General features: G+C 43.1%; 2 protein-coding genes across 3 annotated transcripts; both read right to left on the reverse strand.

Moving 5' to 3' along the window:
- Positions 1-767: 767 nt before the first annotated feature.
- Positions 768-8342, reverse strand: tmem168b (transmembrane protein 168b). Its single transcript, XM_062390077.1, has 4 exons — positions 6841-8342; positions 5801-5943; positions 5044-5318; positions 768-2351 (listed from the first exon to the last, which is right to left on the reverse strand). The coding sequence occupies exons 1-4, from the start codon at positions 7975-7977 to the stop codon at positions 1804-1806; spliced, it is 2103 nt and encodes a 700-aa protein (XP_062246061.1). The 5' UTR covers positions 7978-8342; the 3' UTR covers positions 768-1803.
- A 1230-nt stretch (positions 8343-9572) lies between these two features.
- On the reverse strand, positions 9573-17831 carry bmt2 (base methyltransferase of 25S rRNA 2 homolog). 2 transcript variants are annotated; one of them, XM_062390079.1, is made up of 5 exons: positions 17588-17831; positions 14063-14204; positions 13818-13946; positions 12672-12786; positions 9573-12050 (listed from the first exon to the last, which is right to left on the reverse strand). In XM_062390079.1, the coding sequence occupies exons 1-5, from the start codon at positions 17745-17747 to the stop codon at positions 11418-11420; spliced, it is 1179 nt and encodes a 392-aa protein (XP_062246063.1). In that variant the 5' UTR covers positions 17748-17831; the 3' UTR covers positions 9573-11417. The 2 variants fall into 2 exon arrangements, with proteins under 2 accessions (XP_062246063.1, XP_062246065.1); XM_062390081.1 differs by lacking the exon at positions 17588-17831 and adding an exon at positions 14403-14723.
- Positions 17832-18366: the final 535 nt, after the last annotated feature.

Consider the following 18366-nt stretch of genomic DNA (forward strand, 5'->3'; position numbering starts at 1 on the left):
ATTAGTTTTGGTAAGATGCAGTTTTTTCTCTTCAGTACAGATGTCACTGTAATAAAACTACAAACATGGGAATGTGATTTGAGGCAACGTGTTTAGAGAGTTAGTCTCTACTCTGCTACCTCACCTTATCTTTAAATACGGGGAAGTGTAAGCAATTCTGGGACTGATATTCCTTCATATCTGTCATACTGGACATATATCTTATATTAGAATAGTTTATATAAAAAAAGTCTTCAATTGAAATTGATGAAACGAGACCCTGGTTGTCATACATGAAGATGTCTTTTGTGTCAATTTCCTGTCCCATCGTGGAGAGAGTTGGTGATGAAACCATTCAACCTTTCACCTCATATTAAAGTTGAGTAGCTGGGTCTTGAGTACTTAGTTGTGTTTTTGCATTAACGCATAACAACTGCAAATGTAAAATACAGAAGCCCCAGACCAACAAAAAAAAGGCGAAGTGAGCAACAATGGGTGTTGACCATGAACTGAGCTTTTGCCGTTGTTTTCCAATACAGCGGTTGTGTGACGCGTGTCGTCCACCATACACAAGGAAAATATAAAATTGTAACCTGACCAAATTGGGTTACTTTATTTTGTAGCTGCTTGCTACTGTAACAATAAAGTACGTTCCCCGACAAGCTGGCTGCGAGTTGGCAGCTTTATTTTTCATCTCTTCTTCCAATTAGATTCCCTTCAATAGTGTTTGAGCAGGCGAAAGAGAGACGAGGTTGAGTTTCTTTGTTCTTCAAAGGAATGACGAGGGGTTTAAAAGGAGCACTTCATTCCAGGGAATCAGAAAACATTTCACAGCTCAGCCAAACTTGGAACATTTACAGTCTCAATACAATAATCAAAAATTACATATCATTTTCAGGAGACTTTTAAGACAGATTTTTTTTAAGAAATAATAGCCCCGTAAAGTGTCTCCCTAGTGCAGAGCATTTCAATTTTTTGAATGGAAGAGATATTTTCTCAATGTATGTGACACATGATTTAACCTGCTTCACTTAGTTTAAGGGAGAATATATTATAGAAGCCTATTAAAACAACGTATTCAGCCGTGTCCCACTCGTCTCTAATTGCATAGTTTCTTCCATTCTTCAACTTATTGTCCTTCAGCTAATCCATCGACATACACATACAAGTGCTGGGAACCACCTTGCACAGCCCAGTGCACTGAACGCAAACTCTTGGGTTACCGTACACATAACTACTGTCATTCTTGCACATTTCCTGTATTACTGGATTAATCAGTACAGAAAATAAAGTCTCTGGATTCCCTGAAGCAGATACAGTGGATATCAAGCATTAGAAAAGCAGTGCATAGAACCTACAGGAGTGTAAAAAGAATAATTAAGCCACCAAAAAATTAAATATAAAACTTCAAGCTCTAGAAACAGATCGCTTGGACTATAATTCATGCCTGAGATCATCATCTGAACATGTACCACACCCTCTTTGGTTTGAGAGCTCGATGTCCTTTGGTACTTCTGTGGTAAAAGGCCCCGTCCGAATATATCTCACAGTAAATACAAGGCAAAAATGTGCAAATTTGTAATTGGGCTCAGTCTCAAAATAAACTGGGATCTCTGAGTCAAAGCTAAAAATACACATCTATATAATAATCTGCAAAGAGTAGAAAAAACTGATACTAAAGAGTAAAAAAAAAGGAATCAATCAGTAACCATGGGATTAGTTTAGCAGTAACAACATATACTGGTTAGGGCTAACGGCTTATTTACGTGTTTTAGAAAAATATTCCGTGTGAAGTCTACAAATAAAACTTCCCTGTTTGCGTTTCTAAGATCTGACCAGTTTGAAGCCTTGACCTGTGTCCAGTATTGCTGGTGGGAACCAGTTGAGTTTGACTCTCTTGAGGCATCGCAGGCAGACACCGCAGATCCACAGCACGTTCATGCTGCCGCACCACAACACCAGCTGCACCACGGGGTAGGTCATCCGGGGATAGTACATGCTCCAGTGGTTGGTGACGTCGCTTCCGGTCGGCAGGTGCAGCGTGTAGTCACTCCAGTGTTTGGAGATTCCATATGTGGCAGAGACCAGCCGGCCCCTCTGAGACCACTGGATGCTGCTGCTCGAGTTGCAGTTATACTCCACCCACTGAGAGGTAAAGTCTCCGAGCTGCGGCGTGTCCCGCATCTCCACGTCCGTCCCCCTGGCGAACGTCGCTCCCTGCACGGCCATGTGCGGGCCCTCCACCTTCGTGACCGCCTTCACCCACGGCGCCGAGTTGTCGCAGTCCAGCACCAGAATGAGGCGCGAGCAGAAGCTGCCGTTCTTCTCCTGCCACCAGTCCAAGATGTGCGCCAGGCGGAGAGTGTCTCCTCCTGATGAACAGAGAATAACATTGAAAAAAGGAGAATAAGATACTTGGCAGAGATCACTAAGGAGATTTGAGCTAAGTGCACCAGATAAACAACATTAAACAAAATAAATACATAATTAAAAACTGCAATAAAATCATAACAGACTGAGACTAAGATGTGGGTAAGGGTCAAAGTGGGACCACACATTAATCATGTAAGCGAGGAGAAATTGAAGAGGAATTCTTTACAGGGACTAATGTACCCAGACCTTCTGCTACCTTTATATACAGTATGAGGACTGGTTCATCTCATAAACATCACCTTTAACATCCTGTTGGATCATCCTGGTCTAAAGTGTTCCAAAGACCTTTGAATCGGATACATGAGCACACTAGATCCTTATAGCCCTGAGCATTTATGGTGAGAATAATAATGCAAAGAGTGTTTGCTCTGTATTGAAAATACAATTGTTTATCAGGACTATTAATCATTCAACAAAAGCTTTGATATAGTCAAACATTTACAATTGACAAAAATGACTGTCTTTATCTAAGGTAGATCACAAATAAAATTCTATCTACAGTGTATAAATAATGCCACTGCATCATTCAACCAAAGCTGCTTTCAGACAAGCACTGAAGAATTTTCCAGAAGGGCTTAATTGGAGACATCAAATCACTTGCTCTTTCTGCCAACCCCATGGTAAATGTCCAGAGTGAGCCCATGTAAGAATACAGCAGGAAAACTCACAGCGAGCAAGTGGGTGTGTTAAGGAATTTTCTAACATGCAACAGACGTAAATGTGAAAAACAAAGAAACATCTCAGGTCGAAAAAGAGGTGTCATACACGTAGAATATGCCAACGAAGACAAAGAAAACCAGATTCAAGAGATTTTATTGATAAGGGCCGATGCTGGGGTCAATGTGCTGCAAACAAAAACATGTGCTAATCGCAGGTGAATCTATACGTCATGTAGCCTGGATGCCAGGCAAATTTAGCCCCGCCCACAACATTTGAGGTCGGGAAGTTCGGTCTGGAGTCGCTCTATTATGCCCGACCGGGCCAATCAGATTGTCAGGGCGGGCTTTATACGATGATGGACAGATGATCAACGGTAACGTAGTCAACCACGTCATCAAAGTGCCGTTGGGTTGAATTCGTTTTCAACAAACATGCCTGCCGCTGGCGAGCAGAGATGTGTAGATGCTGCCATTGAGTCTGTGTTAGAAGACATCGACAGCGCATTCATTTTGAAAGAGGAACAGAGAACGTGGAGGCGATGCCAAAGCAACACACTAATCCCTATCGCCCCGGTGCTTGGCTGTTCACAACGGACACTGAAGCGATGCTGAACCGCCGGGCAGCGCTAATAATATCACCCGTTGATCCAGTAGATTAAAAGCATATACTTAAGCCTGAAACATGCTTCTGCGACTGCGTTGCGCGTCTACAAAGCAATTCCGCGACAGAACACTAGGCGGAGTAATGCTTTTTGTCGAAGACGACCTGAGAGACGCCTTCTTTGTGGGTGTGGCAATCGTTGTTGACTGTTTATTTACCTTCTACCAGTCGTGTTCTCCATTACAAACACACGGTGAACCATGGCAGAGAGTGTATTCACGATTCCAACCGAACAGTTGTCCATTCTTCTTTTTAAAATCTTCCGTTGTTTCTGCCTGTATTATGGGGCATGAAACCGGAAATGCAGCTCCAGAAGGGATGTAGAGCAGACCAATCACAGCCTTGCGGGCTGAGTGAGCTTGCGGAGCTTTGCCGTAAATTTTTGAAAAATGGGGCGACGCCCATAAGCACGTAAGAAGGGATACATAAGCACGTAAGGGACCCGGAAGGGCTCTAGCGCTTACGGGCCCGTGAAAACGCAGAAGCATGTTTCAGGCTTTACTTGTTTCTCCAACATTAAGCAACAGCGTCCCAACATTTGTCTTTCTTGGTGTTGTCTTTATACAACATGTTCCGAGGATCATACAACTCACTGTACTTCTCCACTTCAATTATTAATTTAATGTCATCCATGTTGAAGAACTTCACTGTTTGCTCCGTTAAATGTCGGGTGTCGGGGGTGAATTACGTATTCTCCACTCAAGCCTATGTGGGGAACACGTAGCCCCCCCCCCTCTCTCTTTTTATCTGTATCACTGCTTGTGTGGCTGTAGTGGATGGGCAGAGGGGGACATTTAATAATGTCATTGGTCAAATTAAAACTCCAGGACAACAGAAGGGGACTTCAAAGTATGGGATGCATATTTGATCATTTATATCATATAAAATATGTCATCAATATCGTTTAAAATCATTTTTCAGTGTGTTTCCTGGTGCGATACACTCGCGTCAAGCGCAAAAAATAGACTCGACAGCCCAATGGAGCGGTCTCATACTCACATTCTGACTAGAATTGTGAGTCTGACAACGTCAGGCTATACGTCATGGCCTCCTACCTGCTGGAACCTATTTTCCAGACATTTTCCAGAGTTCTAAACGACTCAAAAAAAGACTTCAATGTAACTGTATTTTCTAAGTTTAAACTCATAAGTTGCTCATGTAATATTACAAAAAAGCATCTTTTCACAATAAAGCACCTACAAAAACTACATTTGTGGTAAAAGACAATCTTGTGATCACAGTGACAGCACAGCAAATCGAGGACCCTGATTTATTTTTGTGTTAGGAGCATGAGACTCATACTGGTCTCACCTGACAGCGCCCACTCTCCACTTCTGTGGGTATGACCGCTGTAGAAGATCACGTAAGTGTCGTGGCGAGGCCCATCTGCCGTGCGGAGCTCAAAGAAGGATTTGATCTTGGCCTGCAGGGCCTCTAGAGTCACGCCGCTGGTGGAGTAGTCGCAGCCAAAAGTCTCGATCAGGTGGTGGGCGAAGAAGCGCTGCACGTTGTTCAACATGCCTGTGGAACGTCTGTTCAGATCCTGCACCTGGTCCGGAGGCAGCAGCCTGGGCTGACCGTCGGGGCTGCAGCACAAATACAAACAACACAGAGGAGTGAGTGAACCGTGTCTATTTAGATCAGTCAAGCTGCACAGGCTAGAGCAACCACCTGACTGTGACTGACAGCTTCTTGGTTTTAAATATTCTGACAAGCCGTACTGCATGTGATGTTTTCCTGCTGAGGAAGACGATTTTAAATCAGAGCTGTCCAGGCAATAGAAAAATCCAGTCGTGTCTTATTTTTGTGTGGCCAGATGCACAAAAACATAATAAAGAATGACAGACAAAGCAAAAAACTAGAACGTCACTAGGTCGAGCGCAAACCCCACCAAGGCCTGCCAGTCTCCTTTAATTCAATCGAGCTGCACCACATTTCATACACTCCCAGTTATCAGTTCCCTAAATGATTTAATCATCTAATATTCTTGGCCGACACACAGTCAACTTGAACATGGCTGGTCGTTTATTTCCCACTCTGCAACTGGTTAAGCATCATCACACTGTACCTGCAGTAGTTGGTGGGAATGACCAGTGCGTAGCCCACACAGGTTCCTCCCAGGCTGTTCCCCAGCTCGTGGAAAAGCCCGTGGAACAGAGACTCGAGAGGCAAGACCAGCAGGACCATGCTCATGAAGAGGCTGCTGGAGGCCTGCACAGCACATGTATCATTAAGACACGGGTTAAGAGTTAGAGAGACAAGAAGAATACTTCTGTGTAAGACTAAGTAACAGAGATTAAAAAAAGTTAAAAACAATATTAATCTGACACATGTTATAGCAGGTGAGAATTCTGAGTTATTATTAATTGATATTTAATGATTAATTTAAGGGGGATAACTGTATTAGTGTATTTGTTTTATGATATGCACCAACATAAAACGTTTTTGTACAAAATATAATGCAAAAAGAAATGCTCACCATAGTCCTGTGTTGCATTAGCACTACATATTTAACAAGTATTTCTATAGCTTTTCAGTTGACTGGAAGTGAAATGTGAGTATCTTCTGTCTTATAACATATATAAATGTGTATGATAAGCTGTGTGTGTGGCAGTTGAAAGATTAAACTATAATTGAAAAACATCAGTTACAGCCCCCAGGCATCTTACACATGGATACATATTTCATGAAAGTTTTAGACTTCAAATTCTATGTTGATGCTTATCTTGTGTTTAAAACATTTATACACCTCTCCACTCACTTTCTCATTAATATTTAAAAAATGCAACTTCTATTAGACTTCTGTCCGTCCTGGGAGAGGGACCACTGGTTTCTATGGTTTGTCCCCTGTAAAATGGCTTTTGGGTAGTTTTTCCTCACTCTAATCGAAGGATAACGGCAGATGGGAAACTGTGATATGCATCTTCCCCAATTTTCTAAGAATAATAGTTTTTTATATTTGAATGATTTGAAATGTAAATATGAAAATGTTGATGCTTGTATTATTAATATTTTTTAAATCATTATCTTTAGCATGATTCCTCTTTTGAGAATGAGTAGACAACTGTATGTGATGCGTGCTTGTAAAGTACATGTGTTGTCTCATACCTGCCAACAAAGAGCAGCAGCAGCAACAGTTGTGACCAGCGTGAAGAGCGCCAGGCGCTCCGAGATGAGGCAGAAGTGTCTCATGCCCTTGGAGGCCATGATCTTGTCCAGTCCGCTGACCCCTGACCCCTGGTACAGGCCAACCCTCTGGCACTCACTGAGCTTGGTGTGGAAGCCCCACACAGTGATGACAAACACCAGGTGGAAGATGCACCAGAGGATCACACACACCACAAATCCTGGGATCATGAAGTACCACTGGTCCCGGTCCCTGAGCTTCTGAGAGGCCAGGACGATGAAGGTGACCTCCACCGCCAGCAGAGGCAGCAGGGACATCCGCCGCCACAGGCCCCTCCACAGCAGGAAGGGCTGCCAGCGCTCGGTCACGGAGAGGCCGCTGAAGTAGACATCCAGCAGGGGGTCGCAAATGAGTTGGCTGAAGAAGCAGGCGAGGGCGAACGGGTTGGTGGGGACTTGCAGCGAGTTGAAGTACAGCAGCGCGGTGACGGCGGCGAAGCAAAACAGGTTGAGGAGAGCCAGGACCGCCTTCATCCGGAGGCCGATCATGACGGTGGCCAGCGCCACCACCAGCACCATCACGCTCAGGGACTCCCTGAGGAGCAGCGTGGTGCTGGCGGCGGCGAAGCCCACCAGCTCCATCCGCTCCGCCGAAGTGAGGAAGGCGGGTCGGTACCGGGTGCACCCCAGCAGCCTCTCCAGAAACGCCCACAGTGTCCTCATAGCCACGCTGGCCAGCAGCAGGTAGTTGGACACCCGCTCCTTCACGTCGACCTGCACAGCCGGACTGTTGAGGAGGCAGAGCAGCCCCAGCAGGTAGCCGAGGCACAGGTGCAGGATGCTGAGGCTCACCCGCTCCATGCTGAAGTGGTAGTAGAGTATGCAGGCCACCCCCAGGACGAGCAGAGCCAACACCAAGATGACGAGCAGCGTGGAGTCCGCGCTCCTCTCCCAGCGGGCGTAGAGCCCCAGGCCCAGGGCGAGCAGCAGGCTGAGCCCGGACAGGTACCCGAGCCACCGCACCGACGACCACCTTCTCACCTCCCCGTTCACCTCCTCCAGCCGGGTCATGGCTGCGTGGAGGCAGTGGCTGAAACAGTAGCGTAGAAACCGACACATTCTGATATTTAAGTCCCAAATAAACCGGCTCTTTGACGGGCTACGGTCGCTTCACAGCCCGGTAAGACATCACAAACCCCGCGACTGACTTCCGCAACAGGTTGAGCTGTTGCGTGGCTAGCTTAGCTACAGTTAGCTCACAGCGGTGCGTCTTTACACCGGTTAACCTCAGCACTCGCACCCTGAAGACCGTATCTCTGTAGCTCTGTCATCGTAGAATCTGCTTTACTGAATACAGGATGGCGGGAGGAGACTGCGGCTGTCAGCACCGGTACAAACACTTCTGGTCAAAAAGTTTATGTCGCCAAAAGTTTTGGGTATGATGAAAGTCGCCATGACACTTGCTCCAACTACGGAATGCGCAGAGGGTCAGAAAGTGATAGTCAAATGTCAAATCTGTGTTTTTGTATTATTTAAAATGGCGATATAAACGAAAATATGTAGTTTGTCTGACAAAATTTGGTTGAACATATTTATTTTATTAGCAGCTTGATGTATGTTGATGATGTAGTATCCATTAGGCTAACCCGGCACATGCCCTAGGGGTCAGGCTCCCCGGGGACCAGGGCCTCTGTGTGAGGGACCATAGATGTTTCTTGATTGAGAGCATGGAATGACCACAACTACGTCACATGATCAAACATAATGATAAATTACACAAAAACAAGAATTAAGTATAAAGACACATATAATGGTAAATGGTTTTGTATTTATATAGCGCCTTACTAGTCTTGATGACCACTCAAAGCACTTTACAGTACAGTTTTACATTCACACACACATTCATACAGTGCATCTATCCGCAGCACTTTGTTATTCTATGGGGGGGCCATTCAGGGTTCAGCATCTTGCCCAAGGACACCTCGGCATGCAGATGGGTCAAACTGGGGATCGAACTGCCGATCTTCAGGTTTGGAGGACGACCACTCTACCCCTCAGCCACAGCCGCCCCAATGAACATAAAGACACTACATGTCCTCAAAGACACAGAAAATAACTGTACAGAACAGCACTGACTACATTAGATGGTGATTTGACACAAACATTACACAAAATGACCAGAAAGATACAAACAAGGACCACAGACTCAGAAAATGTCAATTAAAACACGAAATGATCATGAGGACACAGAAAACTAGCCTCAAAGAGATATGAAACAAACATTAGGTAACGAAACATAAAGAGGAAATCATCAGAGCTAAAACAGACAATTATAGATACATACCTATATCTGATATTTTGTCACTGTATTTGGAGTATTTATTAATAGTTTTGTGCCGCTATTTTTATTTGCCTGCTTTTCCTACAAAAGCTGACTATGTGCCAAATGCAGGTATTCCAATGTACCCATGCAGTCTTGTACCTGTGGAAATGGTGTAATATATTTAATGTGCAGTATTACTACATGAAGTGTTCTACCTCATGTCACCAACCTCTGCTCTTTTTATGTTTTCAATCTCTAATGTCAACTAATATTTTCAGCGAATGATCAACTTGAGTCATTCTATTTTACCGCCTCAAAAACTTCATAAGCAGTAAATGAATATAAAAAAATAAAAGGCCCAATACACACAAAAAAAAAACCACACGAACACTTCACATCTACATTCATTTATAAAAGAAAGATACAACCGTACTACAAGCACACATTGTTCGGCACTGTTGAACATGTTGATAATGAAGATGAACCATCTCATGCAAATTGGCTAAAAGAAACACTGGAAGACAAATGCACCAAAGTCAGTCGCAAAACCCCCTTCAGAGTCTGAGTATGTGTGGATACTGTTAAATGTCTTTTTTTCTTTTTTTTTTTTTAAACAGATGTGCATTACTGAAAACTGATATGACATGGCAACAACACACTGCATTACACCAACACTGGAACTGTTCGTTGTTAACTGTTAATATGAGAAAGGAGAATAGATTGTGTACATTGTTAAGATCCAGATATGCTTGATAGCTTCTGTTGAAAGTAAATGTGGTTAATTTTTTTGCCAGGGTATGAAAGTCGGAGTGCACGGAAATGTGGACAGAGAAGGCACCTTAGACTCAATGGTATCATGTTATGGGCCCATCGTATAGGTTGTAAACCATCGTCGTAGGAAAATAATTACATTTTGTAACACCCTTTGGGATCAGAGATAAAGTGCCACAGGCAAAAGAGAAATAAACCATCACGTGAATGTATTCCTTCATTCACTCACTCTGACAAACCCAACCACAGTCACACATTGGGCCTGCTCAGGGACAGGCGGCAACACACTCTAACGTTTCACCTGGTAGTGTCTTCGTGTCTGGTCTTGCTGGCTATTGCTAAAATCTCCAGTGTCACCCGGTTCAGAGGTTCGGTTTACGACAAAACAGTAAATTAGTGCAAATTTCCTCTGTCCAGGTGAATTTTCTGACTGCGAGGAGATCAGGCCGAGAAGACACTGTATGTATTTTCATTTCCAAGATACAAAACTTTGCAAAGGATTCTGGTGCTGAAATGGTCACTGACTCGCAGTGTTATACTATGTTCTTCTGCTTAAGAGTAAAAATATACTGGAGATCTAACAGGAGATAATTCAATGTAGATATTTCTGAGGACAATAAGGAGGAGGAGAGAAGTGTAATACCTACTTTGAAACAATCGTACCTTGTTACACAATGAGTAAACACAGCTACAGTTTCACATTAGTAAACCTAGTAATACTCCTACTGTACGGTTCAGAAAATGTTTCAAATGCTACAAATACCACGTTCTTGTAAAAGATACACAAATCATTCGGAGGATGCCAAGGTAAAATGGCACCGCCACACTTTTACACTGGACAACAGCAATGTTCTGAGAATATAGATTTCAAACAATCAACTTCGTATTCTTTTGTTTTGGAAAAAAACTAAATGCACATCAAGGATTATCAGAAAGTCGAGCTGCATGACTGACAGAAGCGAGCGTACCAAGTCCTGTCATTCCACATCAGTCCCTCCAGTGCAATAGAACCATCAGACTGCTTGGGTTGCTGTATTTGGCATATATACTAAGCAGCCTACCACACTAGCTTATTCAAACAGCGACTGAGTACAGAATTAAGCTGACTTTTGTTATTGAGAGCTGATTGGAAGATGGGGTGAAAATTGAGGAGCAGGGAGTAAAGATACCGTAAGGGAATTAACTTTCCAACTCTTAAGACTCTTAGAAAACCTAACTATTTATCAAAATATATTCTTCTTCGTGTGTGTGTGTGTGTGTGTATATGTCTGTGTGTATGTGTGCACTTTCAGAGAAGTGTTTGTATGTGAGAAAATTATCTGTAAACTCTATCGCACTGTGCAAACTGCATTGGAGGAGAGGGAGGATCGGGTGGAGAAGAATGCAGCAGGTTAAATTTGGCAGCGCAGCAGTTTGAAGGGCAGGTGACGGGGGGGGGGGGGATGGGGGGAGTTGCTGGTTCAACCTAGCTTTGAAGCAGTATGTGGTCCTCGAGCTCGTGAAAGCCGGGCACCGAGCTGCTCTGGCTCTCTCCAGAATCTGAATCGTATGGCGCGTCAGGTAGCTCCATGAAGCCCCAAGCCAGCTGGTCATCCTCGAACTCGGAGCGCACCTGCACTGGCACGTCGGCACAGTCGTCCTCCTCGTTGGAGTTGAAGTCCTGAGGGATGTAGAGCATCTCCGGGTAGTTGTGCGACACAAGGTCACTGGTGGTGGCCAGAGACACCTTGCGGAAGGCGATGAGATGCATGTGGGAGTACTTGACGTACTTGTAGCGCTTGAAGCCCAGCGATTCCACCGCCACGCGCCAGCTGCGCATCATGAGGGCGTGGCGGTTTTGGTGGGACGAGTCGGGCGTGATGATGAGCAGAAGGCCATGCAGCTCGAGCAGCTCGTGAGCCTTCTTGCAGCAGATCCAGCGCTGGTACGGTGAAGGGAAGTAGGAGAGGAGCAGTGAGAATACCACCACGTGGAACAGTTGGGCGGGCAAGGCGTCGATGGGGTTGTGGAGATGGCGGAGGAAGGCGTCGACCGCGTCGCCTGCCAGCTGGAGAGGCTGCTGGAGCTGGAGGTTGAGGAAGTCACACTTGTACACACTCTGAGGGAGAAGAAGGGCAGAACAAACAGCATAAAGCATGGCTCAAATGGGATCTTTTACGCCTACAACCAATGTCACTCCTCTTAATCTGCTTTTAGACATGCACTAAACTTCAGACAACCTCCTGAAATTATCCAGAGGGACTGTATGTGAGAACAGAAATGTCTGAATCCGTTGCTGCCTGCATTCTCTGGAGGCTCTCTTGCCAGCAACCTAGAAAAACTCTGGAGAATGTCCAAGTGGGCCCAAGTGAGAACAGCACCAGATATCAGGAGGATTCATCGTTTGCAAGTGGGAGTGTGATGATGTTCTTAGTAGACAAAAGACGGTGTTTCAGACAGTGAAACGCTAAAATATATACGGAGTTCAAGTCTGAAATTGTTGTTTCATTACAGGCAGCTACAGGATGTACAGCACTTTTTGTTCTGCTTTCTGAACACACTCTTAACGCACACGCCCACAGACACATATGCATACACCTGCACACACACAACTCAGACACCATGCACGAGTCATCATGGCTCTTGCTTTGCTTTGGAAATGGCAACACCAGACAGGAAATCCTTATGTATTTTATGTGTGTCAAATATGTTGTCAAAAGAAAAAAGGGAACACTGGTACCTCGACTGCAGGCACTATGTCGATACCAACTGTGAGGAACTCATCAAACTTCAAGAACGGGTTGAAGCAGCTGCCCACGTCAAGAACACGCATCTTTCTCAGATGACAGGTTGAACTGAAACACAAATGTGGAAGAAGTGTCGACTGAAGCAAACATTTTTTAATCCCAGCTTAACTCTGTATGTTTTTTTAAAAGCAGCTTATTGGCAAAAGTACTATATATTTAAACAGTAATGGATAATTGATTTTTTATGTTTTTTTAACCTTATATGCAACAGATAAATAGATATATACTCTCTACTACATCTTAGAGAAACTGTTTTAAAGAAATAAAATGAAAATATTTCATAAGTATAGCATAAGATATTAATGTGGTGATGAAGATACTTGCTGAATATGAAAACAACCATTTTAATTATCAGAAAAACTACAGACGGAATATGTTCTATACTCGGTGACCATGTATAATTATGAGTCAAAAAACATTCGACTTACAAAGCATTTAATATCGACGCTATAAATATGTGGTTTAGAAATACAGAAAACAAGTTATGTTGTGCTCTTCTCTGCAGCAGAATTATATTGACCGATCTAATCTGATACTAGATTTCTACTTTACAAATCTCTAATATTTTTCAAAGGAGTTTAACAACAAAGAACTGCAGTGATTTAAGAGGCATTTATTATTTAGAATAAAACCCCTTCTAAATAAAGCCCTTTAGTATATCTCCCTGCTCTGCCATAGAGTGGCTGAAGAAAAGACAGTCTTGCGGGTTTTGAGGGTGTGGGGTATTCATACTGGTAAAAAGGAACTATCCTTAAAGTCGGTGAAAGGTACTGTTGTTGTTCATATTGATATTCACAGCTCAAAGAATTAAAAATATTATATTGGTAAAACTGCTCCAAAAACAGAAACATTTATATGATCAGTGATATTACAAAGTTGTAGTTAGGTTGACACCAGACAATGCATGCATTTCATAATTACTTTGCTACTATTAAACAACACACTATACAGACTAGTATATAGTTAAGATTAAGATTTGGATGCATTTATTTGTCCCAATATAGTGTATATATAATATATATACACTGTATAATTGTTATGGAATCAGAACACATACTATGTTAGATACTTTAACTTACCTCGGGATAGTGCTGTGTGGTTGGGCACTTACAGAGGCTGCAGTCAGCCCCATGGCGAGCGTGGCACTTTTCTCATCCTTTTCCAACATTCGTTTCATCCCCCCATCCAAAAAATATTCTTGACAAATACTGCAGGAGTGGAAAACATGACATTACTGTGAAAGTGAGAATGACTAGTCACTTCTAAATATCACTGTCTTGGGGTCCAAAAATTGCAACGAGAACACATAAAAAGTCGGCCCTACCTGCGACACCATTCGATACGTCCCTCTCCTTCACAGTTCTTGGTCCAGTGGTTGTCTGCGAGATTCTTCATGGCCAGCGCGTACTCGCTCAGTGTCTGCTCGTCCTCACAGTGCTCACGCCAGATCTTGTCAAAGTCACCCACTAAGAAAACCAAGAAATTACATCAGGACAAAATTAACAAACAAAAATGTATCGGAGCTCACAGTTTAGATGAATAAATCAAGCATGTCAAAGTTAGCTCAGGTTACTGCTATCGATCACTTCCATTCATTTCCTGTCTGAACAATTTTTGTCTTCTTCTACTTGATCCACATCAAGTCACTAACATTCTCAACCTACTTGCCAGTTGTGATCATCCAGCTTTGAACCAAAACATTATTGTACCCCTCCGGAAAAAATTTATAAAAAAAAAAAACCTCCTACACTGTCTCAATGTTCACTCGTCTCTGGCAGCACAGAAGTGGATTTGTCTCCCTAAAAATCAAACTCAAAAAGCCATTTTTCCTGGTAATAATAATGTCCAAAAAACTCCTTTCAGCACATCTCCGCAGCTGCTCAGAAGTTTACAGCCCGTAGCGCAGGCCAACACGCTGATAAAGGTGAAATCCCATGACCACAGGGAAAGACTATCTGATTTGCAGAAATGAGGGAACAACAAGTGGTAAACAGCGGCGCTCTGGAAGCATGACCACTGTGATTCAATGCCAAGCCTACCAGATCATGCTTTACTTATTAACCAATCATAAGGTCTTTTAGCAGGACAGACGCCTCTGTGCTGCTCTGTTCTCCAAATCAACCAGTTCGTCTCTCATACACTGAATAACTTCTGATTCAACATGCTTTGTTCAAAACATGACTTGATCCAATTAAAGCAGTGTATTCTTGGTTGTGAAGTGTTTTTAAAGGTGAAAAAAACAAGACAAAGCCCAAAGAAAATACAGCAAAACATTCTTACCACACAACTGATAACAGATTATTTGCTGCAGCTCAAAAAGTATTACTGAAACTTGTTTGTATTACATTTTAATGAATTGTTTAAATGCTCAACATTTTCTTTCTGCTTTTATTTTGAGATCTGATAGCAGCTAGGCAGTCAAGCAGGAGACGACCTGAATCAGGACATTTTGTGGTTTTAGACTTCTGAAGATAAATGCCATCGTCTGCTAGAATCATAAGAGGGCGATGCACTAATACCAAGATAAAGAGTTTGCACCTGTCATGAATTTGCCTTTTTGTGTTCCCCTCCTACACAGTCTGCAGTAGGGAGAAAAAATGAGACGGAGTGCAGCAACAGCACAAAGCCTCAGTGTGGGTCGGCATTGTGGCAAGCGTTTAAATCCAGGGTACTTCACCACTGGTACTCTGCCTGAACCTCTGAGTCTTCTTCTCTGAGCATTCTGCAGCTCAGATGCTGTTCAGCAGTGCCAAGGTGTTGTCAAAGGGTTTTTCCAAACTTCCCTTTTTATATGCTCCTACACAGACTGACTCACAAGAGGAAACCAGTTTAAATGATCTCAGGACAGACAGCTGCAGATGAACTCACACTGACTATTGTTTTAACCTTCTAGAGGCAGTGCTGGCTCAAATGACTTTGATATTTGCTTAATGAATAAAAGATTCATTAGATTACTTTCAGGTAAAAAAATGCATTTGCATTTCCTAAATCACACAAAACGAGACAGAGAAACACAATGAAGCCTGAAGACTAAGCGGTCCCCTAGAATGATACTTCAAAAGATAATGAACAAAACAACAACAACAACAAGCGAGCAAGTGAAGCTGAATCAACATATAAACAGCAGGCAAATAGCAGAGAAAGGCCAGCCATGTCAACAGTCTTGTGTTTCTCTGGTCATAAAAGCTAAAAAACGTATATACACTGAATAAATTACATGGTATTTTGTCAGTATATAAAAACAGATTGCATGAGGTTGCTGCTTAGGTAATTTATTGTGCATCAAAAATAATAAAGGGCCCTGTACACAACCCTGTGGCACGCAACATACCACGATTCTTGTCTCTATGAAAGGGTCCAATTTATTTTCTTTTGAGTACAATTTCATAGATTAAAAATCAGCCCACTAAGACCAATTACTCAGTTTCATGGATAAAGTTCTGTGATCTTGTGTATCGAATGTTTTGCTAATTCAGAACTACACAACACTCCACCGTCTTGTCTACTAATGAAGTCTGTTGAATGCAATAAGCACTACAACTGTGGCTCCTGAGCACTGCAGTGAAAATGGTTGAAAGGAAATTCAAGTTAAAGCAAAACCCATCTCACATGTTATGTCTGGAACACAAATGAGGAACAAACATAAGTGAGTGTTTCTTGAGGTTTTTGCAGAGAGCAGCAATTTTATTTCTGGTTTGCACAATTTGCATAGACGTTCTTCAGTTAGATGTTTTTGCCACGATGGTGGTTTTGACCAGTGATTGAGATATTTTGATTAAAATGCTGATGTTCAAACTATTTCCATGAAGCGAAGCACTTATCTAAGAAACCCTCTGTGGCCGACATGCTTTCTATTAGTTAGTAACTTTGGTTCGTAATACATATTTTTAAATTTCCATATTTTTAAACCAATCAAAATGTAATCATGCAAGTCTTGTCAATTTACCTACATCTCATTATACATCTTTTCATACACAATGTGTGTTGACTTCGTGTTCTCTGCAGACCCATGTTATGGAATAGACTGCAGAAGACAGTGTTGGTCGATATAGACACTTTTCCACCAGATTGTGTTGTTTAATCTCTCGGGTCACATTTGGCTGTTGTGGGCAATGATCAAGTCAATAAGTCAAACTGCTTTATGGAGGCAACATTGGACTTTGGACTGAATTTTGTATCAACGCGGATGCTTTGAAGTGTCAGGTGTTTCTGGACCAAGCAGGCATGTTATGTTGTCTATGGAGCATCTCTTAAAATGTCCACATGCTTTTCTATATCACTTTATGCATTTTTGTATTTTCAGCCACACTGTGCACCCCTTGCAGCTCAACCATGCATTTATCATCTCGCATAAGAACATTTCTGATGTGTAGTTTTGAATCCCAGTACTAAGAATGAAAGCTAATGGTGGTTGCAGAAGTTTCAGTGAATGTTTGTTAAGTCCACAACACTATTTATAATGTATAAGCAATGCACTGGCAATAAACAAAATGACTACGTTAGTGTCTGTCATTAAGCTGTAAAATTCCCAGTGGTCAGTTAACTGGGTTTTGGGGAGAGATAAAAGCTGTACAGACATAAGATAACACAGCAGCAGCAGCAGCAGCAGCATTGGAAAATGTCTGTCATGTTAACGTCGAGCAGCTTCCAAGCCAGGCCCTGCTTTCTGAATGTAGAGCTCTCTGGTGTCTGCACAACACAACAACCCGGTCTGTGTGGGGGCTCGCTGACAGAGGTCCGTGTTCTCACACACAGCAGCTAGCGGCAGGATTACATGGAGACACTGGAGCTAACGCTGCTCGGCCGCAGGGCCACATTCGGGTTGAGGGGCCCACGGTGGCTTGCTTACCTTCTCTGTATTTCTTGCGCAGTTTCCTGTGGACGTTTTTGACGACCACCGACAGCTTCTCCTGCTCATTCTTGCTCGGTGCTTCCTCCGGGATGGGGAAGTAAAACAGCTCCGGCTGGTTCTCCGTCTCCCCGGTCTCGACATTGTCCCTGGGGTCCATAGCACCGCACCGCCGATGCTGCCTCCGCTGCCTCCGCCGGTCGCTTCCCCCTTTTCCGAGCTGCAACACGACCGGCGAACCGGCGCACCGGCCAGCAACACGCGAGCTGATTGGTGGACTCTGACAGGCATGGCGAACAAATGACAGCGCGTCGTCCTATCACAGGCCTGGAAACCTACCTGGGTCTCCGTATGCGTCATGGAGCGTTTAAATGAGTTATGTAAATCCCACAACTCCTCTATGTCTCTAATAAAAAGCTGTCATTCATGTCTGTGTGAATTTAACTTTTTTTAAATCTTGGTTTCACAGTTTTTACTGTTTTATCCTTGTGTGAAGCATTTTTAACTTTGTAAAGAAAAGTGCTATACATGTAAACCTGTGTATGTGTGTGTGTTTGTTTGTGTGTGTGTCTGTTTACAAAATTTTACTCTATCTTTGTTTGTTTTATCAAACCATAGCACAGGGCAAACATGCATAATTGTGCATTCTTTCACTGTTTTGAAAGCCCTTTATATACCGTTCATATTAATAACTCCATATAGGTACTCTGTAAACTGCCTTTAGTTTGTCTGTTTGTCTAAAACATGCTCATACAAGTGTTTGGTACTACCTACTGGGA

The sequence above is a fragment of the Platichthys flesus genome, chromosome 6 (genome assembly GCF_949316205.1).
Source record: "Platichthys flesus chromosome 6, fPlaFle2.1, whole genome shotgun sequence".
Lineage (NCBI taxonomy): Eukaryota > Metazoa > Chordata > Actinopteri > Pleuronectiformes > Pleuronectidae > Platichthys > Platichthys flesus.

Bases quoted from the DNA above. Each gene is read 5' to 3' on its own strand.
- tmem168b (XM_062390077.1), bottom strand. From the start codon at position 7,977: ATGTGTCGGTTTCTACGCTACTGTTTCAGCCACTGCCTCCACGCAGCC. The intron at 5,319-5,800 runs GTACAGTGTGAT...TTTGTGCTGCAG, and splicing joins ATTCCCACCAACTACTGCAG to CCCCGACGGTCAGCCCAGGC. The intron at 2,352-5,043 runs GTGAGACCAGTA...TCTGTTCATCAG, and splicing joins TGGAGAGTGGGCGCTGTCAG to GAGGAGACACTCTCCGCCTG.
- bmt2 (XM_062390079.1), bottom strand. From the start codon at position 17,747: ATGGACCCCAGGGACAATGTCGAGACCGGGGAGACGGAGAACCAGCCG. The intron at 14,205-17,587 runs GTAAGCAAGCCA...TGGTTTTCTTAG, and splicing joins GCGCAAGAAATACAGAGAAG to TGGGTGACTTTGACAAGATC. The intron at 12,051-12,671 runs GTACCAGTGTTC...CTTCTCCCTCAG, and splicing joins ACATAGTGCCTGCAGTCGAG to AGTGTGTACAAGTGTGACTT.